The 26,202-nt window shown below is 37.5% G+C and overlaps 1 protein-coding gene across 14 annotated transcripts in view; it reads right to left on the bottom strand.

Moving 5' to 3' along the window:
- LOC129566488 (cAMP-specific 3',5'-cyclic phosphodiesterase) overlaps positions 1 to 26,202 on the bottom strand; it is a 144,800-nt gene that overhangs the window by 61,719 nt on the left and 56,879 nt on the right. For 13 of the 14 annotated variants that reach the window (XM_055442471.1, XM_055442481.1, XM_055442475.1 and 10 more), the window contains exon 2: positions 15,153 to 16,410. The exons of the other annotated variant lie outside the window; for it this stretch is intronic. In XM_055442471.1, the coding sequence (XP_055298446.1) occupies positions 15,153 to 16,012 (860 nt within the window). In that variant the 5' untranslated portion in view covers positions 16,013 to 16,410. The remainder of the gene's footprint in view (positions 1 to 15,152; positions 16,411 to 26,202) is intronic. 14 annotated transcript variants of the gene reach the window in all.

Raw genomic sequence — 26,202 nt, 5'->3', positions numbered from 1 at the left:
AGTTGAGCAAAGAACGAATGTTCCCATTTTCCGTGTTGAACTAATTTAGATTGGACTAATTGGACATTTTGCACATGTTTGATGATAGTGGCCAGACCGTGATATGCTTTGTTCATGTTCAAGGCAATTTACTTCCGTAGCCCGATGCTGTTTAATTAAAACTGATATCTCTCAGAAGTCACTTTGGACAGAGAGTGGGTAGAGAATGTCGGTTGCACTGTGTCACTTTCAGTGACCATTGCATTGGCCATTCCAGGAATTTGAACGGTTTGAAATTAATGAATAAAATTCGACCGAAAAAAAACATCAAAACCTTTTTCGAATTTCCAGCTGCTGAAACTCGGTGAATGTAAACTAATTTTACGTCACAGTCTTTCGGGTGCACAGGCACACACACACACACACTTTTTCTCTCTCGGCCATTTGTCGCATTTTATTCTGACACTCAAGCGTTCTGGAGTGTGTCTCATGAAACTAATTTAGATTTCTCGATTGCCAACGAGCCGGTGGTGCATTGAGTTTACAAAACTCAATAAACATACAAGAAAACCAACCCGAACGCGTCATATTTTCAGGAAACGAAGTGCGCGAACCGTTTGCAATCAAAGTTGGACCACAATGGTGCTAGCGGCGGCGGCTGCGGTGGTGGTGGTGGAAATGCCTTTTCCCAGTTATTTTCTCTCGTTTAGCTTACGTCGAATGTGAAAACATAATGTTAAAAATATGGACCGAGAGAGAGAGAGAGAGAAACCTCCGGCAACACGTCATAGTTATAAATATGGATGGAATTTTGCACTGCATCAGCAGATAGACGAACTTTGTGCTGGGAAATCTGCTCATTCTCTTTCGTTCTCTTTTTTATTTATTATTGTGAGAGTTGATGTTTGTTAAGAAAAAACAAAAAAATTCCTGTGTTGTCAGCTGTTTCCATGGAAAATAAAAATCCCATTCTCTTCGATTGCACGGTTTGTGCAGCGATAGAGCAATCGCCAGTTTGGAAGTGAAAATCGAACACGGGTTTTTTAAAAACAAAATACACATTTTTCATCCGATTACTTACAGATTATGCGCCAACAACATGGAATTCGTATTTATCGTGCGAACGAATTTTTGTTTATAAATCCGGAGCTTTCGATGAATATTTGAATAAAAATTGAATTGCACTTACCTAAGAGGAAGAGAAGGGAAAAAAAATTAATGAAAATGGAATTGAATTTATTATTTTTCATTTTAAATATTTGCAATAAAATAATCATATGATTTAATGGTTCAGATGGGCTGTTCGAAATGATAATTTGAATCGCCTACGCACTACACCTCATTGGCAATGGATTGATATCCATATTTATCGAACAAATAAAGGTGAATCGTAGCCATTTTCATCATCATCAACAAAATTGGTACGGTTTATGCTTTGTCACCATGCACATGGATTGAGCGATAGAGTGAGACAGACGGAAACAAGTGAAACATTTGTCAATCGATCAAAATTTTTATCGAGCTCTGACACGTGTGCGGTTATACTCTATTTCAATTTTTCTCTGTTGGTTAGTTTTTGCTGTGCTCGCATAAATACATAATTTCATAATTTTGCATGAAAATAGTGGGAGTGACAAAAGTGACGCGTACAGCGCCATAATTATAAAATTATTCTATCTCCATATGCACAATAAATATTGTTTATTATATATGAAAAACGCATATGGATTTTCATTATTTGCTCCATCATTCGCGTTCAGCTCGATCAAAAATTTCACATATCATCCATGTAAGTCTATCACGTTCGATTAGCAACCAAATCCCGTCAGTGAAGTGAATCTCGACTTAACATCTATTCAGGCATAACGTAAAACGATTAAGTGACTCGGTAAATGGAATCGAGTTTTCGCTCGTGTACGCGTCATACAGACTAAATATTATTTTTCATGCTTGGCTGCCTCTGTTCGGCTCCGACCGAAATATAATGTACCATCCAAAAATACTCCACTGACTCTCTATTGTGAATGAATATGCAATATTTATCAGCCATCATCGGCAAATATTAAAAAAGTTGGTGCGGAATTTTCGATTTCGCGTTTGTCTCGCTTCACACAGCGAACAATGATGAAAGCATTGGCCCATTCCCATGTTGTGTATTATTCAAAGTCATATTGGTGCGTGCACTGGGGGAATAACACGCTCCTGAATCTGGTGAGATATTTGAGATATTTTAAATAAACATCAATTGTATGATATATTTTCGAATATTTCGAATGAATAAATCAGATTTTTGTGGATTTTGGAGATATTTGAGATTTTTAGCATTAAATCCAAGTAAATACATTTAAATATCATTCCTAATCCACAATATTCTGCCGTATTCACAAATATCCACAATATTTAATACGACAGATTCTTAGAGATATATTGAATTTTGTTGAAATATTGGAAATAATCTAAGCGTGATATTCCCCTAGTGCGCGAATTTCCAACCTATCGATAAAGTATGTAATTTTGGTTCGAAGTAGATATTCCCCGAACACACCACCACCATCGAGAAGAGGTTTTTCTGCGGGTGAGACGCACGCGAACAGGTGCGAAAGCGATGAGCATGAAAAATGGATGTTTTGGAGGAAATTGATTTTTTCCTGTATGTTGAACAAGAAAAGGCGCACATCATTTCTGTAAGGACCTCACAAAATCGGCAATAATACCGATCTATCTCACTTTTTCACCTCGAAAAATACAATCTCACATTGGAAGCTACCAGAAAAGAAGAAAAAAATCAACAGAAAACTGCTGCAAAAATAGAAAACGGACAAAAAGAATCCTGCCGAAATGCTAATTGTGTGTGTGAAGCGTGCTCATGGAATCGTCCCCGTTTGATGATGCCTAAAAATAGGCAGAAATTTTGCAATTTTTCCCCACCGCACACAGCACAAAAGCACACACAACCCATAAATCTATCGAATAAGTGTGGCCCCGCATTTTTTTCTTTCTCTCGTCAGATCGCTTTTGCCACTTGTGCACGTCATGTGTTTTTCATTGGTCATTTTGTGTGTTTCGGCTGAATTTCTAATTTCCCACCGTGCGAGCGCACGCTCTATCCCAATAATCGATGATTCCGATTCAGTAAATATGCTCTGATTTATTAATAGTATTGACACACTTACCAAACGCACGCGTTGCCATTCTTCGAACGAATGGTCGACTGAAATGATAATGAATTTCGACGTTTCTTTTTCCACCCGAAAAACGTGGAGTTGTCGAATTAGTGGAGCGTATGAAAGACCGTTTGATATCATTTGGCATGAGGTAGAATATTACCTTGAAATAGAGTACAAATTTCAAACATCGGTTCGTCTGATTGAATTCCGATAACGCAAATACGAGTTCATTTCAATTTATCATCCACCAACTATGCCCATGCATTCTTTTCTTTTTTTTTCCTTTGGGGCCAAGTTGAAACTCATATAACGCGCTCGCGTTATTTGATTCAATTTCAACGGCGATAATGGAAAACGCCAAAAGGCAATATTCTTTCCCAGTAAAAACAATGTGAAACTATGCAGCAGGAAGTTGCTGCGTTGCTGGCATACCTGCCGTATTTGCCGTGAAACGTGCGAATGAACAGCTGCATAGCTGATGGTGTATATATGCGTGCTATTCAGACACACGTTTTCTCTCCCTATCTCTCTCCGATGTATTAAATATTAAAGTGTGCACACGAAGGAATCATTGACATAACAAACCATAACTTTGGCCGAATGGCATGGTAATTCCGTGGTTCACTACCAAAATCCGCAGGCTTTAATATTTGCATTCTGCTTGTTTATTGAATAAGATCACAAGGTCTTTTTCGCTGCACAAACCGTTCAATACGATTGTGGATTGTGTTTATGCAAACTATTTGCGGTTTGTAATACCCCAGAAAAAAGAACAGCACACGAAAATCGTTCAATGATCGCAACCAATATTGCAATACAATCACTTTAGTGCGCTTCTGACGTGCCAAATACTTTTTTTTCCGTGGAAAACTCCAAACATCAACATTTTACGATGAGAAATAAACGAAACAATGCAGAATGTCAGCTGAAGGGTAATATTTATATTCAAATTCTGCACCATCAACCAAGCATGAATGATACACCGAATATTGAATTTGAGCATTGCAAATTATGCACATGACGAATACATTATATGTGGCAACTGAAACGTAGTGTCAAAAACCTAAGTCATCTCACCAAGTTGAGGTATATACTCACGGCATATATGCAAATAGTGTAAAATTCAAGGCGGACCCCATTTTGCGAAAGCAATCTTCTTATGCTCCTTCTCTATCTCTAACATCGTACATGTGGTGGGTTGCATTTTCGTTTGAAATTCCAACCCGAAGCGAAAATATTTTCCGTTTATTTTGTTTCAAAGTGAACGATTTTCGCTCCGACATAAAACACAAACGTGAACAAAATACGAGCATGTATTTGACGAATTTTGGTAAAGTAATAAGCTTTCGTCGGGTTTGAATTATTCACTAAACTTTGTTCAGAGCCTCTGAATTGCTGTTTATGGCTAATTTTGATTCCAGTACCCGAATGAACTAATACGATACGATGTATTCATATTTCTACCGCATGACACACATTCCAAATCCATTCACATTTTCAATGGATCTAAGTTTGCTTGTCGATTTCCTTTTATTCGGGAGACGTCGCCAAGAAATTTCAAATGTAGTTTGCGTAAGCGTGAGTGTGAGTTCGAATGTGGGTGTAAGTGTAGCCGGAAAGCAAAAGAGGGAAAAAACCGAAGCTGATTTAAAAGGAGATCATTCAAAAGAAGACTTTCCACAAAAGCATCAAAAGCAAAAGAGATTCTTTGCAAAGAAGGGAAAAAAATTCGACAAGAATTCCCAATGAAAAGGATAAATAAGATAGCTGTCTCTCATAACAATGACGCCACCACTCAACGTGCAACAAAGCAACTCCGTTATAGGCGTTACAACAAACTTAAATGGCTTAAATAGTTATTCGTTATTCTTCTCTTCCATAACAACAAAGCAAAAATACAAAAGACAAACAAGCGTCGAACACCACACGTTGGACCAACAACGTTGATTTATTTAAGTCAAAGCTGAAAAAATGGGAAACTCGGTCGCTTGGCTTGTCCTTTGTCGTCAGTATATTGATTTTTATACCATTTGCGTTCGTGTTATCCGGCCTATCGGCACACTGGATGAAAAATTGATTTATTTAAACGCGATTAATATGATCGAAACATTGTTGACATATTCACAGTCTTATGATAAATGATGACGTCATTGCCAATTCATTAGGTTATACGCTCAATGGAAAACACATGCGATGGCTTCAAATCTCCATGACCTAAGCGATGAAGAGTGAAGGAGGTTTTTTTCTTCTTCGTTCTTTTTTATGCTCGACCCAAATAAACTTATTACCGAACATTGCTTCCGATTGGCATTGATTAATGGCACCAAAAAGGACTATATGCCGATTTGTCGATTGGTGTACCACGTCGTTCGGCCGGAAATCGAATTTCCACTCAATTTTTCCCGCACTTTGCAAGTGAATGTACAGAAATTTTGCCCCATATTTCCATATCGTGGAATTGCTTCCTAATTGCCAATTTCTCGCAATAATTTGCACGTAATTCAAATTTCGCACTCATTCCGGCAATCTGCCGAGCATCGATCGATTTAAAGCTTAATGGAATCTACAAAAGAATTCGACGGAAAGCCACAATGGCAATTCGACAAATGCATGGAATGAGATTTTATTTTCGAGTGCCTCGGACTATGGTGTTTTATTTTGATTGGATAAAATAAAATTTAAATCACTGCATCAATCGAATCGTACAAGAGGAAAGCAAACAAAATGGAATGCCCACTTCATTCGATTCGAATGCATGCACAGTAGAGTGTGAAATCGGCTCTCAAAAATGGGAATGTTACTGGATTTAGTTTTAAATTTCGATTCGCAGTGAATTTACGAGTGGAATATCTGTCACCGTGAATTTACTAGATGCAAATCGGCTTGCGAAATGTGTCAACCTACAAAATTAACCTTTTTTCCGCGCTCATTCCATGGATGAAAAGCTTTGTAAGCCAACCTTTCAGCGTTGACATATCAAATTGATTCTAATTAACTTGAGATTTAACGAGGCATTTTCCACCGTTGTTTTCATGTTTCAGTAACGCGTGCAACAGCGCAAACGGTGGGAATATTTTACGATCGTTTTGCTGGGCAAATATTATCTACCGTGAACTGTTTACATTTTGATTTTGTTGTTCATTTCATGCGCTATCTGACTATTTTCCATCATTAAACCTCGTTATGTCGAGACAATCGCATCCAAATAAAGGCAAATCGTGCGAAAACTAATTATACGCGCTTTCTGTTTGATAATAAATGAACACAAAGAATTAATTGACGGGCGGGTGTGATAACACCCGTTCAATCCATTAATTTTTATCAATATTAAAAAAGCGCTCGATTGATTTGTTCGACGCATTGAACCATGAACGTTGCGTTAACGGTAATTGATTACTTTTACACCAGAAAAATACCATCCGGAAATGAAATTTTATGCTTTTAATGAGTTGTAATTGTTTTTTTTTTGACTAAGTTCAAAATGCTTTGGTTGCGAGAATTGCAATGAAGAGAAAATTGATGTTTTAGTCAAAGAATTTTTCAACTTTTCTTGCTTATGTGAAGCAAAAGTAATTAAAGAGTCGGTAACGAGTAAACTTGCCGACACAAACAAATGGTAGTTGAAACAAAATACTAATTATTAAGAGAACCTGGAGCATTCATTTCGGTGACGATAAAAGAGTGAGAGAGAGAAAGAGAGGGATATAAACGGTCTATGTGTGTATGGTGTACACTGTACAGCCTGTACACCCATAATTACATTGTAAACATGAGATTCGGTAGTGGCACAGCCAGAAGATTCGTTTACTTTGATTCTTAGATAAATACAAAGAAAAATGATGAAAGAAAATCGATACTACAATTTATTCGTGTATAGCTTCCGACTCGATGCTCATTGCACGTGGGATATGCGGAGCGGCGTAATGGAGAGTAAGAACAGGCTAAAGGCGGGAAGCGAGAAACGAAAGACGATACATACAGGGGCTCAGTGCAAATCGACAGTGAACATGCTATTAAATTCGCTTTCGCCGGGAAATAAAAGCAAACTATGTTGTTACTCTCTGCGTCTGTTTCTGCTGTTGCTGCTGATGGCTTTTTTGTCATGTATCGAAGCTATACGACACCAATGGGTGTTTTCGCACTTTGATATGTGTTTACATCGCATTTCAATGACGATACCCCGGCCAGCTACAGATCCAGTTAACTCAAAAGGTATCAGACGAAGCGACACAAACGAAGAAGAAGAAAAAAACGAACAAAAAAGAGTCAGGGCAACGAATGAAAAAGACAAACGGGGAAATATAGATTGAATCAAACGAAATACATCGGATACCATTCGAGAATCATTCGCATATTTTCACACGTTCCTTCTTTACACAGCACAATCTCGTTATCTCAGCTTCGTCGAGCGCATTTCGAGTATAATAAAATGACTCATATCACACATTTTTACGAATGACAACAAATGTCTTCGGAAAAGATGTTAAGACGATATCTCGATGGTGACACGACAGATCAGCGGTAGCAGCAGCAAAAACCGAATATCAGAAACGGAATGAACGAGAGAAATAGAAAGGATGCTACATAAGATGCTTGGGAAGGATATATTTTGTGTCAATGTGTTTGAGAGTGCGTTCACAACCGGATGATCTCATAAATATTATCGGATTATTACCGACCAGAGATTGTTGTGTTGACACGAAAAAAAGTGCACGACAAACAGCACAACGAACGCACACAACACATATACTCGCCGAAAAAAAGTACCACGTTGAATACGTTTTTATTTGCACTAGCATGTTATTTCTCTCATTGGATTTACCTTTTTTCACAACTGCTACAAACAATGACACAATATTTTGTAAACTCTGATTCACTCGAAAACGATGTGACTTTTTTCTTGTGTTGCTGCAGCAACATTGTTTTCCATGTTTCCACATCACATTGATGGACAAAAGAAGATGTTTCAAATCCACTTCGGTTAAATTCAATAACTTTCACACAGGTTACTATGGCGATTGATTCAGTCGAACGCACTGAAATGTCGCATTGAATTGTGTGCAAGATCGTGTGGATATGTTAGGGTTTTATTTTATGTTCCTCTCAAATACTTGAAAGTGATATAAAATAACAGTGTTGTATTTGTCTTCCGTTTCCCTTTAAACCGGTTAAAAGATGTTAAATGTGCCCGAAGATGATAAATCATGCGGAAATGACCAGTGGACATGTGTGCCAAGAATTGCTGACCTAATTCAATTCAATTCATTCCATTCAATTCGAATCGAATTTTTATTTTTCTTCCTCAATTCGACAGTGCGATGAAAAAGATTAGTTTGTCTTTCAACAAGCAAATGGAAAAGGAAAGACAAAAATCCTCCAGGCGAAAATCAAATCAAGCTATTTTTTATTATTATTTCAGTGCTATTTGTATGGAGAACTTGCTATTCGCTACTCAACGACTGCTCGCCAGCGATATCAAGTTAATCAATTAAATAAAACCATAAACATAATTTCCATCGAAAGTATCACCTCTTCATTTGCGAATAAAAAATATGGGGAATATGGTAAGGTTCGAATTGAACGAAGAAACGAAAGTGCCTCCATCAACTGAATATGGAAAGTTCAATTTGTTATTTGGTTTTTCCGCAACGAATGAATTTGACATTTTCATCGCCAACGTGAAAATAGAAAACCATTTCCGCTCGATTGGTTCACCGTGCTTTTGTCATTAGAACCGGAGATATTCGGTGTGTTATCGTTTCAACCAGGTGAAAGATGCCACGTAGTTGATATGAATCTAGATAAGTTACCGTCATTTTAATGGATCAGTTCACGGGTTCCGATTACGTGTACGAAAGAAAGGGCGAAATGTTAGTAAACATTTCAATTTTATTTGACAATCAACCCTCCCGATCTCGTTGTAATATTCCAGCTAAAAGTATCTTTTGTGAATCTATGGCAGTATTTTTTTCTCTAAATTTATTCATTAAATACAACGCAAATGCTACAAAATGCGCACATAATGACAAGAAATAGCCATAAACGTGAAGCCAGTGCAAAGTGTCAAATGAACGCTAAATTCATTTTTTGGGGCCAAAGAAATCGTTAAATCTGTAAATTATAGAAGCCGAACGTGATTCGAAGCACTAGCAAATTGTAAACGTTTGCTCATGCAAACAAAGCATATATATTTCACTTATTCAGCCTAAATGATATAATTATCGGTTAGATGGAGGTCATGCGTTAAATTTGATTGGCCTCCGTCAGCTGTTACCCAATTACTGATTAAACCATTGGTGCTCGCTCGCTAGCAGTTCCAACTCAATACGTCGAGCCATCGAGCCCGCCACCACCAACGTAATTACCGCAGAATAAATCAATGCCATTTAATAGGAGCAAGTACAATATTATTTGAGTCCGCTTCACTTCCTCTACTGCCTCGCTTCAAGACGAAGAATATTTGCCAGATACATCAACCGCGTGCGAGCGAGCAAGTAAACGTCCCGAATGTAATAAATAGAATCGTTTGCTTCGTTATAAATCTTCGTAAAGTGCGACGACGAGCAGTAACAACAACAAATTACAATATAAAAACAAAACGCTAAGCGTTTCACCGCTACTTTGCGCCACCACGATTCTCTTTCAACGGCGTTAAGTGTTTATTCCACAGCGAGATTCATTTGTTTACTCGTTCCCTCAATCGGCAAGCACAATTGTACAAAGGAATTTATGGTTAATTCACAGCAACGCTGAATGTTTATAGTGGAAATGCATTATGTATTCGCATATCTTTACCACAATGGCAAACATAAATAATTTGCTTGAATAACAAAACAGAAAAAAGACAGAAATGACTTGCTTTTGAATCGGGAGAAATGAGAGCAAATATGCTGACAAACACAAAAATGTGTAGCGGGATATAAATGGTGAATGGAAGTAGAAATTGAGAAGAAAATCATACAGTTTCATATCAAAGGAACCACAGAATGCTTGTGTTTATTTCGATTGAAAGCGATGATGATGTGCTACATTTGCCGGTGTCTTGTTTAAAATTTCACAAAAGCGAGCGATGCTCGCGTAAACAAACAGAGCAGTGGGACAGAGGAACAGATTCGTTGGCTCACAATGAAACAGCCCGGAAATACATTAATTATGCAAAGCACTCGATTTGGAAGGCAAAATAAACCATTTCACATTGCTTTATTCATGTACGTAAGTGAAAAAGGATAACGAACCTTTTACTCTCGTTCAGCTTTTAACCAAATTTTTGCGACGGCCTTCTCTTTCGAGATATTTTATACCTTTTTTTTACTTCTGCGATTTGTCACGTGATAACAACAGTAAACGAAGACATAAACTTTTTTATGTTAATCTCGAGTGAAGAGAAAGAAATCGCCCGTCATCCGAAAGCCAAAATATTTTGCAAAGAGAATAATTCTCATTCAGAACACGACTTCATTTCCGCGTCGAATTTAGAGAAAGCCGCTTCAAAAAAAAAGATAATTACTTTCGAAGATTTGAATTTGGTTGGAAAAAGGTTGCCGTGGATACAACAACAAAGTTGACTATTTTTCCGGGGCTTTACAAGAACATGTCGCTCTTGTGCACCTGTTCGTCATTTCCCCACATGTTGCTCCGTCGTCATTTTTTTAATAATCCTCTTCTTCATCTTCGTCTTCGTTTTTGCTCATTCTTCCCGCCGAGTTCGACCCAAAATATTTGCCATGTGGATTAAAGCTCAAAAATACATCATCAGCGACGACAACGGTTCCCCTTTAACCTTGACACCTGACAACTTTTGGCCGCTTGATTTTTTGACCTATTTCATGTGTTCGATGAAATGAGCTTAAGGGATTTTGGTGCCATTTGCAGATAGTTGGGTGAAAATACCATCAAAAAGATAAAAGAAGCCTTCATTTTTTCAGATATTTGACGCAAATAGCAGTGCTCTAGCTCTCATATATATACTAGAACAAAAAAACATCCACGTAATAAACTTTCGAGATAGAGAGAATGGCTGCTTAAGGCAAATGAAAAACTGGTTAAATTTCATCCATGGCTACCTCATTTTACTAGTATATCACAAACAAACTTCAGCTATCCCACTGAAAGATACTTTGTTTGTAACAACTGTGCCGCATTCTGAGTCTAGAATTACAAAATCGATCGGTCTGTGGAAATAGCATAAGGATAATAGGAGAACGAGTGTATTTCGAGCACGGGAAAAAGAGTGTATTGGGCGTCATTAAAAAGCAAAAGGTTACGAAGTTGAGCCAATAATTTAACCGCAATTTGATTTAAGGCTCCAAATAGAAGTAATTGTGCAAATGGTGTAATAAATGGAGAACGGGTTGATAAAAAATGCACGCAATCGCTGGTCGTCATTAACCTTTTGACATTTGGCGTTTGGCCAATCAACGGGAAAAAATCAGCACAAACCAAAAAAAAAAAACGATATGAACGGAAAAACAATAATGAACAAAAATGAAGTTTTTTTCTTTCGTTCAAATGGAAAAAAAAAATGGTAATGAAAGAGTGCCCGCGGTGAGTGTGTGGGTGGGTGCTACTCGAGTTTCCATTTGGGATCGGTGCCGGTATTTGGTTTGCCAGATCCATGAGTGCCGATATTGTGGATCGAAATTTTAACGATAAGTAAATCAATGGCATATTATTGTTGTGCATGCAAACGAAAACACACGAAATGGTCTGAAGATGAAAGTTCAGCTGGTTCTCTCTCTCCGCGTCGAAAGTGGGAAAGAAAATCCGTGGCAAAATCGTTTTGAAACGAGAAAAAGCTGTTGTGAACACTAGCGATTATCGGACAATCGTCTTAACACCTGGCTGAGCAATTAAACTTGCAAAAACTTTGCATTTTTCAAATTAGTTTTTCTGCGTTGTTGACGAGAAAGAACGAGAGGGAGAGAGAGGCAAAGAGAATGCCCGAGGTAATCGAGATTTGTAAACGAGCAAATGTTAACTAGTTTTCGCTCAACACAACCTATCCAACAGTGGAAAATAAAACTGAAAAGAGATAGAAAAAAAAGGATGAAAATCCAATGTTTGCCGCGTGACTTTTTCGGTTTTTGCTTCGATACTGTGAGACAAGTGCTGAATGCGCGCACCTTCGAATGGGCGTGATTTAAATAAATTATGTTCCACACATTTTCCAAATCTTGATGTTTGTTTTGACATGTGCCATTTTGAGATATGCATCGCACTTTGCACAGTTTGAATGGGTCAGACTGAGTCTTCGATTTTCTCTTAAAACAAAACATAAAAACCACCGCACACAAACACGCTCACAAGCGAATAGTGCTGCGAGTTATCAGATGTGAGGTCATTGCTAGTGAACCGAAAACAAATTTATTATTGTCAAACAAAAAAAGCATGACTTTCACATCAGAATGTGCTGCTCCCTAATTTATCGATAAGATGTTCCCTGGTGCGATAAGAGTGTTTTGAATTTATTTTATTTTTTTTCCTTTTAGCCTTGGAATTTCAATCAAAGCAGATGCCATTACATTTCAGGCTAATGCAAAAATCAAACCGAATTAGGATCGATGGACATTATGATTAAGCGTTTGACTTTGATTCATTGCATTTACACACCAGCAGCTGAAGCAGCTGAAGCTGCACGAAATATTCAACGCGAAATGTTGAAACATCATTCGTTGAGAGCTCACAACATTCGGTGTTTCCTTTCTACTTTGAGTGTGACATTTGAACTTTACTGTTGATATATTTCAAAATAAGATTTTTTTTATGTTTTTCTTTCTTTCACATGTTCTTTTTATGGGTTTTTCCCTTGTGGACACTTGACTGCAAGTTTTATGGATTTGCTTTGTTGTCTCGCTTCAGCTCGGACATTCCTTTATTGAGCCAGCTGTGGCTTACAATCAGCACTTGCATGTATCCAGTAGCGTTGAAGATTTATGACTCACTCTCACAACTTTATTGATTTTGTGAGTAACATTCATTGCGCGATGGGAAAAGGACCATCCAAAAAATTTAAATAAGTCAATTTTAATCCATTTGCTTCTTGAAATGTAGCTCGCTTCACGATGTAATTCTACGGACAAGTTGTTGTTTTCATTCTTCCCCTTACGGTGTTACGGTGCTGTCGAAAGAAAACAACAAAAGGAAACAACGTCGAATGACATGTAGGAACTTGACCCTAATTAAATTCAATTTTATGTGCTCGGTGTGTGACTATGACAACGTCAACGTTCACCGTTGTCTTTGCCAATCTCAAGAAAAGAACGGCTCCACAATGCTAATGCGGCTGGTTCTTGGATGCTTATGCCTGTAACACAAAAAATCCATGTGTACCTGATGCTACGTGCTATTCCCCAAGAAAAAGAGGGAAATAAATCGAACAACTTCCGAAAAATGGGTGGCTTTTATTTTGCGTTCAATTGGATTTCCGATTGTATTCGAATTCCCAAATGCCATCGCTTTCAATTTTCTCTCCCCCAAGAATGTCGAATGCCGATTTTTTCGGCAAATATTTTAATCTACGACAGAATGGTTTGATTAGAATTGCGTACAGAGTTTGATAAATGTGCCTCTCTTCCATGATTCGGAACACAATGACAAAATCAAAGTGGGAGAGGCAAAAATAAAATAAAATTGGAAGACAGATAATAATCAAATTGGAAGCTATTTTCGAACCTGTAGCTAAATGCCAATTCTGTTCTGGACATGTATTCTACTCGATTAACCTTTTCGACGTTTGTCGATGGAATTGCGTAGATTCATAGGACCACAAGGCAAGATGGTAAAAATAGACGTATTTTGGTTCAGTAGAAAAAAAGAGAAAAGTGGAAGAAATAAACAGATATTCCAGGCCACAGAATTTCAGGCTACAACTATAGATGTTTTCACATTTGTTATGCATTGTGAAATAAGTTGAGATTATAGGAAAAAAAATCCATTTTTACGTTAATTTATTCAAACTGTTTATAGGGTCGACAAAAAAGAGATTGAAATTTTCCAGCGCCAAATCAACGTTGAATATTTATCAGATGATTTGAATTTCTGATTTGACTTGAACGTTTGGTTCTGCGAAAATTTTCAAAATGAACATTTTGGTTGTAATATAATATTGTTTAACGATGTGTTTGCATCACATCAAATGTGTTTGCGCGCGCCCAATGAAAGTCGAAACAGACGCATGAAGTAATCAGTGTGCGCGCCGCATCTGAATTAATTAAATCGCCTATTAATAGCCGATCAATAAATAAACAATCGGCAACTGAATTTTCTTTCTTCTTTCCCTCTCTCTCTCTCTCTCTCTCACTCTCCCGAACTCGCGTCGAACACTCTGCTCTTCAAAAATCACCATGTTTAATTCATTTGTGGGGCCTCAATTTGTGATGAGAGATTTGGCAGTCATGCGAAGCAAATACTGGTGGCGGAGTGTGAGTGAACAATAGCAGCATACGCAATTTAATTTGTATTGCCATCGATTGCAATTACGGTTTTCCATGTCATGTGCGCGCTCAGCGAAACGGAAGTCTTATATATGTATTGTGTATGTTCGAATGTCTTGTCTACATTTTCCAATTAATTGGAAGTGTACACTGTACATTGTATCGTGCTTCGTATCACGCTTGCCGAATATTCTATGCCAACAAAACGAAATGGCAGAGAGTATTTATATTCATTAATTTTGTACTAAAACTCCATCCGCAATTTGCGGACCGCAAAATTAATGACGGTCAGTGTGTAATGAACAAGTTTGGACTGAAGCACGCACACAAACATGTTCCGAAAGAAAAAAAACTTTTGCATATTAAAATTGAGAGTAAGTTCAAAACTTGAACCGAAATAAATTCAACCAAAACTTGCAAATAAATGATCATTGATCATAGCGATGTATTTGTGTTTGTGTTTGTGTGTGCACGCCCGTGCATTCGAATCTTAATGCTAAAATGGAAATTAAATGGACACTGTCTAGATATTTTAGGACACATCGACGGGGAATGATAAAATATGCAAACTTACGGAAATAGTTCGGTATCGGTGCCTGGAAAACTAATTCGTGGCGATAGTGGAGACCGATGCTTTTTGAGTAGATCATGCAGTCCGGGTGGAGCATGCACCGGACTGAGAATGGTGAGTTTACGGTTCGGCGGTGCTAAAAAGCCACCGCTCAATGTGAGCTGAGTACGCATACTGCCCGATGTTGTTGCTGAGCACGATCGAAAACCCTCAATCGTTTCGGCGGATTTGGAAATTAGAATGGCAGCCGACTGTTGCAATCCTTTTGAATAATCTGTGGTAAAACTATGGTTGTCATCGTCAATTTGTTGGGATGTGCTGCGAATACATTTTTCCGCTTTGGACGACATGGAAATGCCCCCAGCCGCGCTATCCGTTGACGAATGTGCCGATGTTGAGCGCACAAATTGACGGACATGTTTTTGTTGTGCGGTTAGAAATTGTGCACCGTGTGACGTGGCCGATGTTGTATCAGGATGCTGTAAAAAGCTGGTGAATTTACTTTTTGTGCCAATTGCCGATGTCGAACTACTCGTACTGCTCGTTGTTTGAGTACTCGAAAACTTTTGCACGTGTTTCTCCGTCACAATGTTCATGCTGGACTGGGCTTTGAGCTGTTGTTGCAACAACAATGTATTCGATGCTTGTTGATCACCCGTGATGGCCGTTGTGGATGACTGTAAACTTTGGCTGCGTGTATTATGAGTTTTATTTGTCTTGACATTTACGGCGGTGGCCGTAGATTTGGCCGTTGCGGTTGATGTGGTGGTCGTCGTCGACGATTTATCATCGTCTTCATCATTATTATCTTCACCCGGTGCAGTCACTATGTATTGCGGTGGTTCTGCTTCTTCGACCGACATTTCGTCTTAAAATTTATAGTTGTGCTGCTTCTGAATTACTTCGGAAAAATCACGTTCGATGTGTGTACGGTTTGTATGTTGAAATGAATTTTAATTTCCTATACAAATGTTATGTATTTGCCGCAATCATTTAAAAATCGGACAGCTCACGGCTTCTGCAATCTCTCGTGTTTAACTATATTCAAATATAGTCCGGTGTCGGACGAACAGAGTTTTATTTAATCAACTTTTTTTTCTGCAAATGATGTGTGAGCTCATTCACAAGTTTCATTTCATTTGTATAGCATTTTTCGTTGGTCTGTGTTTTTTTTTTCGATTTAGTTCTTTTTTTCCCTTTTGGTCAATTCATTTTTGTGAATGTCTGTGTGTAAATTTTCCTTTCAGTTCGATGAACGCTCCTATAGAAAGTTATTGAAGTATTAATTTTTTGATTGAACCGAATCGTTTCGGAGCATCAATAATGACTGATTCATGCTTTGAACTTGACTCATTTTTGGCAAATGTAATATTCGAAGCGAAAACTGTGCATCGACTCAATTTATTTCTCGTTTCCTTGCTTGTGTGTGTGTGTGTGTGTGTGTGTATGTGGGAGAGAGGATTTAATCCTCCCGTCATAAGGACAGAAGTGAGCGCAATGAAAACGTTTCCGATTCCAATAAATGCTTAAGTTTCCCATATTTACAATCAAAAAACTTCACAAAAACGTCGCGCAACAATTTAGCGCGCGGGTATTAAAGACCGGAGAATTTCGTCCATTTTGTAAATATGGTTTGGCTCTTTCAGAATGTTTTATATGATATTTCTTCAGTTTTGATTCGTCGTTGTCATTCAACGATGTTCATGTTCCGAATTTCATATTTGGGGTTCCCATTAGTGGCTCATTGCAATAAAGTTGTTAATCTACCGTAATAAATCCCCATGGAAACAATAAACTTTGTATGTTTCTCGTTCACTCGCGACTTTTTCCTCGATCGCGCCTTGAAAAAGCCTCCAAGTAATAAGGAAACACGGAAACGTTAGAAGACTGAATGACTTCGAGTTCTTGCGGACGCTAATGTGCACTACATTCAATATTAGAAACAAGAAAATTTTCTCTCATCAACCGATGAAGATGTGCTTTTTCGGAGAGGGAAAATCGCGATTCATACAACAGTGTTGCGTCATGCATCGCCAGAAAACCGCGTAGTTCCACTTTTGGCACGTATTCAATTTAAAATTCATCGCACGCGGAACGCGCACGGCACAAGTCAACGCGCAACAATCGAATGGCAAACTTTTTCATTTTGCTGCTAAAAATTCGTTGTTTGTTGTTTTATTGCCTTTTATTGGAATTAACTTGGTCAGAAGTCGAGGCTCAAAGTGAGTTGTGAAACAGTTAGAAAAAAAATAACAACAGCAGCAGCAGCAGCAGCAGTGGTAACATGCTGAAAGTATGAAAAGTTTACGGAAAATTCAACATAAACAATATCGAAGCGTCGCAATCATCGACTTTGATTTGGTATCTAAAATCCATTTCCATGTTTGATCTGATATGATATGCTATTTGGGCACATTCCATTCGTCAAACGACGGCTTAAAAGAAAAATCTCATTCAATTTTTCCCTGTCAATCGTTCTTTATGACAAATCGATCAATATTTACGAAAGATAAATGAAAACATGAACCAAAAAGCAAATACGGAAGGATTTTTATAGAGCACACGAGAAAAAAACAACTCAACGAAATCACTTTGCAAATATTTTTGCACCAAAATATCAAAAATAAAAACCGAAAAGAGTAACGATTGCTAATGCAAAGCACTGCGAGATTCAAAGTTGGTACCACATTGGAAAATCATGTGTTGCCTTCGTGTGTTGTATGCTGTAAAAGCAGAAAACGGAGGGAAAAACGAGTGGTTTCGTCGCGCAGAAGAAAAAAAACGAAAAGAATGATTCTTATGAAAATGGTGAAGAATGTGTATTCCATCATCGAAAGAGGTCTGTTATTTGTTGCGAAGCTCATTTGAAAAAGCATTGAACTTTTTCTATGTCACATTTTGTAGCACATATACACATATATTTTTTGGCAACAGATGAAAAAAAAAGTCGGGACATGGAATATGAAAAGAAGCACTTTGGCTCTTTTCTGTGCTTGGTTCAAGTGTATTTGTCAAGTCATTCATTCGAAAAATAACAATGATAAAATAATGTTGCTGCTTCTGCTCCGTCATGGTAGCACACCATAGCCAATTGAATTTGCGTTGCATAAAAGACGACGAACTGAGGCACTAACAGCTCTTGAATATTTGACTGATTATTATTCCTTGATATTAATGGAAGCGATAATAAAGAGCGCCCAAAACAACCAACGAACCACCGAATGAATGAGCAAGCGAACGAAAAAAAAAATGTAATACGACATAACAAACAACAAAGATTTCAGCGTCTTATTGAATATGAAATCGTTGTTTTTCCTTTTTTGTGTGTAGATATGTGTGTGGGTTGTTATTTAAGTGATCCGTTTTTGCCATTGTGCGCTTTGACGTTTTTTTTTTCGCTTGGCGGTTTGTTAACGCATTGTCATATTTTTTTATTAGTTATCATATTTTTGATTTTTTTTTCTTCTCTTCAGCCGTTGTTATTGTCTTCTTTAAAAACCTCGAAGTCGTAACTGCTAACAAGGCAGCCAGATTGTTCGGAGGGGTTTTTATGTGTGTGTCAGTTATGTTATCGTTGTGTATTTTATTTGCTGCGAGCATAATATGAGTGGTTGTTTATCCGAGCCCGATGAAAGCAGGTCATGTACGAATTAAATCCGTACACATACACACACTCACTGTCTCGTTCGCTGGCTTGCAATGGAAATTTTATCTGTGCGGATTTTTGAGCTGATTTTTGGTTGTTTAGATTATGTGGCATGCTTCCTGACCATTCCCATTATTATGTTGTTCATTTTCATTTTGCGCATCCATTTTCATCGCCCATGAAATATTCATGCGATAGCCGGGAAGTGAAAGCATCATTTCCCCCAGAGCGAGTGTGTATGTGTTTAAAATGTGTTGTCGAGATAGTGTTCTTTCCTTCTTTGCAACCTGTACGTACATGTCAACGTCAACGACAAGAGAATGCGATGCTTTAATAATCTATTTAGGAAAAATGCGGCTGTCTCAAACCGACGCAAAACACAATTGAATATGAATGCGTTCTAAAGGAGCACCGACAGCACACATTCACAAACACAATTCCTTTGGAACATGTAAAGCAAGCAATGGCATAATGTTTACTGATTTGTACCGAATAATAAATATGGCGAAATGGAAATTTGGAGATAAGTCACCCAAGCAAAATGACTGCGAAATAAAAATGCAGATGGCATGAGAAATTCCATTAAATATTTATTCCTAAGCTGATGCGCATTTTTTCCCTCTTATTTTTGTCTGTAAAATGGAAAAACATGACGATGCAACAATGCTTTGACTTCGAGAACAATCGTGCAAATTTTTTTAATGTCAAATAAAATCTTTAAATGTCACATTAAACGAGTTTAAAATTGGGGCGAACGGTTTTTGGAGTTTGTGTCAATTGGCATCAGCTTTTATTCTTGCACTTAATGAGAGTTTGGCTTGCGAACAATTTCTGCTCTGCAACACTTGGCACAACGATAATAAACCAGCAACGGGATTTGATGACATCGGATCATGGGTTCATATTTCAAACGAATATTACGTTCTTCTCATATTCCCCGTTTTTTCCCCCTCAAAAATGTAACATAAAACCCACTCATTTTCAATTGAATTATTTTCCAAATGAAAATGACTTTGTTTTGATTGTAAACATTTTGGCGGTGGAAATAATATGATATTGTCTTTTTGAACCATTGTAATTTAGTCGATATAATTGCGCAATTCAATTGATGCGTAGCATTTATACTAATGGCAAACTGATTATGAAATTGAGCGGCTTGTGGATGTTATGGAATGGGCATTGCCCATTGGGCAATGACGATTGTTTTGCATCGAATTAATTGAGTTTTAATTAAATTTCTGCGGCTTTATATTGTTCAATGATGACACTCAATTTATGATGTTGCTGGACATCAACATTAATTGCACTTTTCCATTTATTAAAGAAATAATTTGAGAAAATTGCAAACAATGCAGTTTTTGATTGGTTTTTGGATGCATGCTGTATATCAACATAATTGCTTTGAACTGCGGTTTAATAGTCGCTAGTAATGAATTATTTTTCACATTTTTTTTCGCTGTGATTGCACAATTTTTTTTTCATATTGATTCGAAAGCATATTGTGAGTTGAGTGCAACAGCAGTGGAACTTTCCACTTAAACTTGGTGTTGGTAAGTCGCTTAAAGCAAAACTTTGTATATTAAATGAAGCAAACACTGTTAAGTGTGACACAATGACGAAGATTAATCGCTCATTTTAACGCTAAATGTATTCAGAAGAGCTGTGTGTTCAGACAATTTTGACGAAAATTTGTGATAAAAACAGTTTAGAGTACTTTTGGAAATAAGCAGTTTTCTTTTTCGTTGGCAGCAATTTGTTAAACTTTTAACATTTTCCACAAGAATCATGATAAATTGCCACAACAGAGTACGGTAGAAAGTGCTGGGGAATTATTCAAACGGTATGGTTGATGGTATACAATGTATCAGCGTCAAATTATGATTACTTTTATTGAGAAAACTTTTCCACCTGGTAAAAAAAAACACACCATAAAATCCCCGCGCCATGGAATTCTATGGAATGCATTCTGACAGCAAACGAAGAGATAATACTTGTCGCTGTTGCTCCTGAATAGAGATTATAAATGGGAAATGCTTGTAAATTGTTTTTTTTTCGGGTTGCATCGAAGCATTTCATTTCTTAATTCGTTTCGATTGTTCCCACGATTTTCCATTATTCCGAATCTCAACCATGCGACTGAATGGTAACAATGAGCGGAGTGAATGGATGAATGTGTCGTAAAAGGTCGGATCGATTACTCTTAAGTCGGGTGCTTTATTTTCCGCTGTCGTCGAACAAAGCAACGCTATTTTATCGTTCTCAATTGTTCAGCGGTACAACAATATTGTTGGGACGATGGACAATGTTCGAGATGCATTCAACACGATTTTTTTTATCCATTTTTTTTGCTCTTCATCTATTTTTGGTTCAGTGTAAATCTATTATAAAAATGCAAATATAAAGGATGATAATGTGATTGTGAGCAGTAGCAGTATCATCGTCCCACATTAAGTGCACTTTATCTACTATTCAATGCAGTGAATTTATGTTTATGTGCATGAGAGATGAAAAAAAAAACTGCATCGCAATTCCATTTTAATTGAATTTCCCTATTTAACAATTCCCCATAAAAATTAGATACACGATGAGATTCACCGTTTTTTTCCCAAATAGATGTGAGATTTTCTTCTTTTTTGGATGCTTTTCGCCAAATTAATTGCATTTCGATTGATTTCCTGTCGATGGCTTGCCCCTATGCACCGTGATGGTATTTTGGTTCGATTGTGGTGACGGAAGTGGAAGAGAATTAATTCAATTGTCGTTGTGAACTGTATCATGAAACTGCAGAGCGGCTGCACCGATAGTTCAAGCATCTCATTCAAGTGGAATCAATCTCAATGGGAATGATTTCATCGGCAGTGAAATTTATTAGAGCGTAGGATATTTTAAGAAAAAATCGACGCAAATATTTGACCGACATGAAACTTGGCAAGCTCATTCGACGATAAAACAACAGTACAATTTCAAGTACTAGGTTGAGCTTCTGCATTTTAAATGTCAAACATTCGGTTAGTTTTCTGCAACTTCGTTTCAAAATGCGAAGCAATTTATTTTATTGGTCACTTTGTGTTGTTTCAGTTTTTGCACAACTATCCAGCTCTTCGAGATTCTCACACAGTTTAGCATTGCTAATTGGCTCATGTTTTATTTGCGGGTGTACCGTGCCCACTCTCGATCCGATTCGCTCCATTTCGAATGAGTAAAGTTTCTGTAAATGTTTGAAATTAATCCAAATGTATTTATATTTGGTTTCACCCAATTTCGCTTTATATTTTCGGGCCATTTCAAGAGATAATTCTTTGAAAACTTGAACATTTTATGTATCATCTCGATACTCTCTCTATCTCTACACTCAGTTGAAATTGTGGTCAAACACGAAATACCAAACAAAAGTGAAGAACATATATCTTTTAAATAGACTGCTGCGGATGCTGCAGCAGCATATGAAATATTTTTGGGATTTTTGCTACAGACTTTCATTTTTCTCATGTGAATATCCAGTGAATGGTAAACGAAGACCAAGAGAGAGTGTTAGTTTGAGCACCATTGCGTTGTTTCGATTTTAGTCCCGACACACAATTTTACAATATAAATTCCAAATAGATTTTAGAATTTGTTTTATCGTTTCGTGTTCACCACGTGTGTTTTAAACAAGTTGAGAGAGGTAGCAACAACAACAACAAAAATCTCAAGTGGGACTGGGAAATCAGTGAGATTAACCTCTTTCCACTGATGCCAATGACGACGACGACGACTATCCAAATATTTCCTCAACGGAATCGATTTCACAGGCTGAATAGAAAATCGCATTCAGATTTTCATTCTTTCAAATTGCATCCAATGAAATTGACGTAATCCCATGCGACATGGCAAAATCGATTGAATTCATTCCACTACATTGAATGAACAATTGCACACGGCAATATTTTCGATTATCTGACACACACATACAGAGAGAAATGAAGTTACATCTGCAATTTGGGATGCGCTTACAATACTACACTCTCTCTCTCTCTCTCTCTCTCTCTCTCTTTCTCTTAAGTGCATCAGATAAAGAGAATCCAAGGCACAAAATTGTTTCCATAAAAATTGATGCTAATGACGTCAAGAAAGAAAATCAGCTATTTAAGAAAATAAGCGCTGAATATTGCTTTTAAGTGCATATCCCTGCATATTCAAAGAAGAACGCAACGGAGTGCGGAGATGCTCTGCACAACTCACGTTGAATGCAAGAGAGCAAAAGATTTCATTAAGATATCAAATATCGTAAGCGTTCAGCTTTTATGTGTAGGATGCAACATTGGAAAATTGAGCTGATTACTCATGGTAGTGAAGAGCTCTCGAGAGAGTGGTGTTCGTTCAAAGTGCTTGAAATTAATATCAAACATTGTGCCATTGGCTTGAAACTATATATCGAAATGTGTCATTTGGCCCAGTTTCATTTTGCTTGGTATTATGCAATTTTGAGTGGAAAATAAAGTCGAACTGCACTTCCAAACAAATGGTTGATTGTGTTTGTGTAGCACACAACATTTACTCGGATCTTCCACTTAATTGCAGCCCGTACTGAGCAAAAGGTCTGTGAACAAATTGACCTGATCGTTTCGGTGATTTTTTAGCATAGACGAATGTAGTGTTGGCCTCATTTAAATATTCCATTATCATGGTGCGAAAACTGGAAAACGAGGAAAAACCATGCAAAAACTTCATTTTTTTCTCTCTCAACACACGGGCGATTGGACTGCCGAAAAGAAGGAAAAACCTTCGAATGAAAATTTAAATATTTTTCGCAATTTCAGCGGAAATGGAGTAAAAGCGAGAAATGTGCAATTCCAGTCACGTTTATCGGCACAAAGTTGCCAAAGTGAAAAGTACAACACCCCATAAACCACCACTTACGCTCTAGCGCTCAGTCTATCGTCGTCAAAACCACGTTTATTTCTTTCTTTCTCTCTCCCTAGGATTCACGAAAATTTCGAACGCGAGCGACAATAAGAACCGAGAAAAAAATTTGCCATTCATTGTCTGTATTTGGCATTCATTTGCATCGGAAGATAAAAAATGAGCAGCAGCAGCAGTCGTAGCTACCAGGAGATTGGCTTGTTTTCTTGATGCATTCGTGAATAAAAATTTATGCAAGCGACAAATTGCACTTGATGTAGTCAAGAAAATGTGGCCGTGCCATGGCAAATTACACACGAACACAGCATGCCATTTCTTTTACAGTTGATGTACCTTGTGTGCTCATTTTTGGTGCCATGTGTGTGCTCTTTGACGATTTATTTAACAAGGTGTAGCGTCAGGTTCTGTAGGCCATTGGCTGAATTGGCACACGCGGGACGAAGAGAGGCAATCAAACATTCAGCCAATCGAGACAGTGCTTGACGCAACATATTCCCATTTTTATAGCACATGCTGGTTGATTTATTCTAGCCCCAAGTGGTTCTATTCGGAAATTTAAGTGAGTCTTAAGCCTTGATGAGTTTTATACTGAAGTGTCCCTTCATTATTTCTTCTAGATTGACATTTACATTCTGACTCCAATACAAACGATTCGCTGGTCTTGTGATGTGGTCACCTCAACACCACTCGATACGATCACAATGATTCTCGACTTAATCCAAAGAATTCATTCAAGTTAAAACAAATAAATTTAGTTGATATCAAATATTTGCTCTCGCTCGTCGCCAAATTCTTTTTGTTATTTTAGCCGTCTCTCTATCAATTGACATACGATAAATTAAAGGGGAGTACAGAAAAAAAGAAGAAAGAAAAACAAGACCGGAGAAAAGAAATAAGAAAATAACAATAAACCAATCAAATGTTGGAAACGAATTTTTCGGTTGACACATTTTATCGATTCGTTCGCTTGGTGTATCGACAATTGCAAGAATCCACAATCTGGCTATCAAATGGAATTTCACCATCTGATGATGAGTTCTATTGCTGACCAAAGCACTCTGCATGTGGGCCGTTTTTTTACTCTCTCTCTCTTGTTGTTGTTGTTGTTGTTGTTGTTGGTGTTGAAACGCTTTAACAAATTGAGATGAGAGAGAGAGAGAGTACCAAATCGATTCGGAACAACGGAAAATATATCAGCAAATGTTCGATGGCATTTCAATATTGCCTTAATTTCCACTTTCAATGGGTCGCAATCGATCGAAACCAAGTCACATTCTCGTTACCATCAAATTCAATGGAATTCAAAATGCTGTCAACCATTTCAATTGTTGCGGAACACTCGTTCAATTTGCATTGACAATGACATTCAATCGAACAAACAACGAAGTCGATGGATTCTATGGCTTCGCTTATGTTTTATCTATGATATTGCCATTGAAACATCGTAAGCTCGGTAAAATTATAAGAAAACAAGAAATTATTGCCCGTGTAATTTAAGCAAACCTCTTTTTTTTCGTTTTCCTCTTTCTTCATACCGCAAGTAATTTGATTAGGTTTAATGTGAAATTCTTAACCCGCGACAGCAACGCAGCGGTGGCGGCGACGAAGTCTGTACACAACAAATATAAACATGGTCGCAGTAAACGACAAAATGAATACAATAGGTGACTCAACAACGTCGTGCACAGAACAAAAACTCGGCTCGATTATTTCATATTCGAATTTGGTGTTCACTTTGTTTTGGCTGTTTCGTAATTTTTGCCACGGCGCACATTAGGCATTTTGTAAATTATGATATAACTGAAATTGGCTGAGTGTTGCATTACCAACACATTGGCCATATCATTAAACTTGATTTAGTATCAATTATTTTGCCATTTCGCTAAATTACGGGCACAATTGTTTGTGGTGCGAATCGCAATTTTTGCACACAAATTTTATATGCTCTAACCAGCGTCGTACGAATTTGATGGCCAACTGCTGTGTTGGTGTGTGTGTGTGTATATGAGTAAATGTGACTTGTGTCAGCAGAATATTTGTAATCGATATTCAACTAAAAGGGAAATAAGTGGCATTTACATATATAAGAACCTATGGTAATAAACATTTTATTAGCCCTTCTTGAAGGTTGAACCTATTAAAATACGGGTTTTTTCTCGTTTTTCTAATTCGCTCGTAAAAATTGTAGGTCAAAAAGCACTCCCGAGCAAAATACGTCACATGTTTGATACACATTGTTTGATAAAGGGTGTAAAAGGCGACCTTCACACGATAAAAACCACAGAAGCTTGATTAAAAATTAATATTTCGGTTTGTCAGCAAAGTTGATCATCTCTTGGTCGATGAGTGTTGTTGAAGACTCGAATCGAATCGATTCAGGCCAATCGAATCACATAAAAATATGCGCATAAACCTCAACAATAAACAACGCATACAATTGGGCACATCTTTTACGATTACGATGTCTGTGGGTGGTGTTTCAATGTTGATTCGCGTGCAAATCGA

Source organism: Sitodiplosis mosellana, unplaced genomic scaffold (genome assembly GCF_009176505.1).
Source record: "Sitodiplosis mosellana isolate CC-2019 unplaced genomic scaffold, AAFC_SMos_1.0 Smas_scaffold_3, whole genome shotgun sequence".
NCBI lineage: Eukaryota > Metazoa > Arthropoda > Insecta > Diptera > Cecidomyiidae > Sitodiplosis > Sitodiplosis mosellana.
This window is presented reverse-complemented; position numbering and strand designations above follow the sequence as displayed.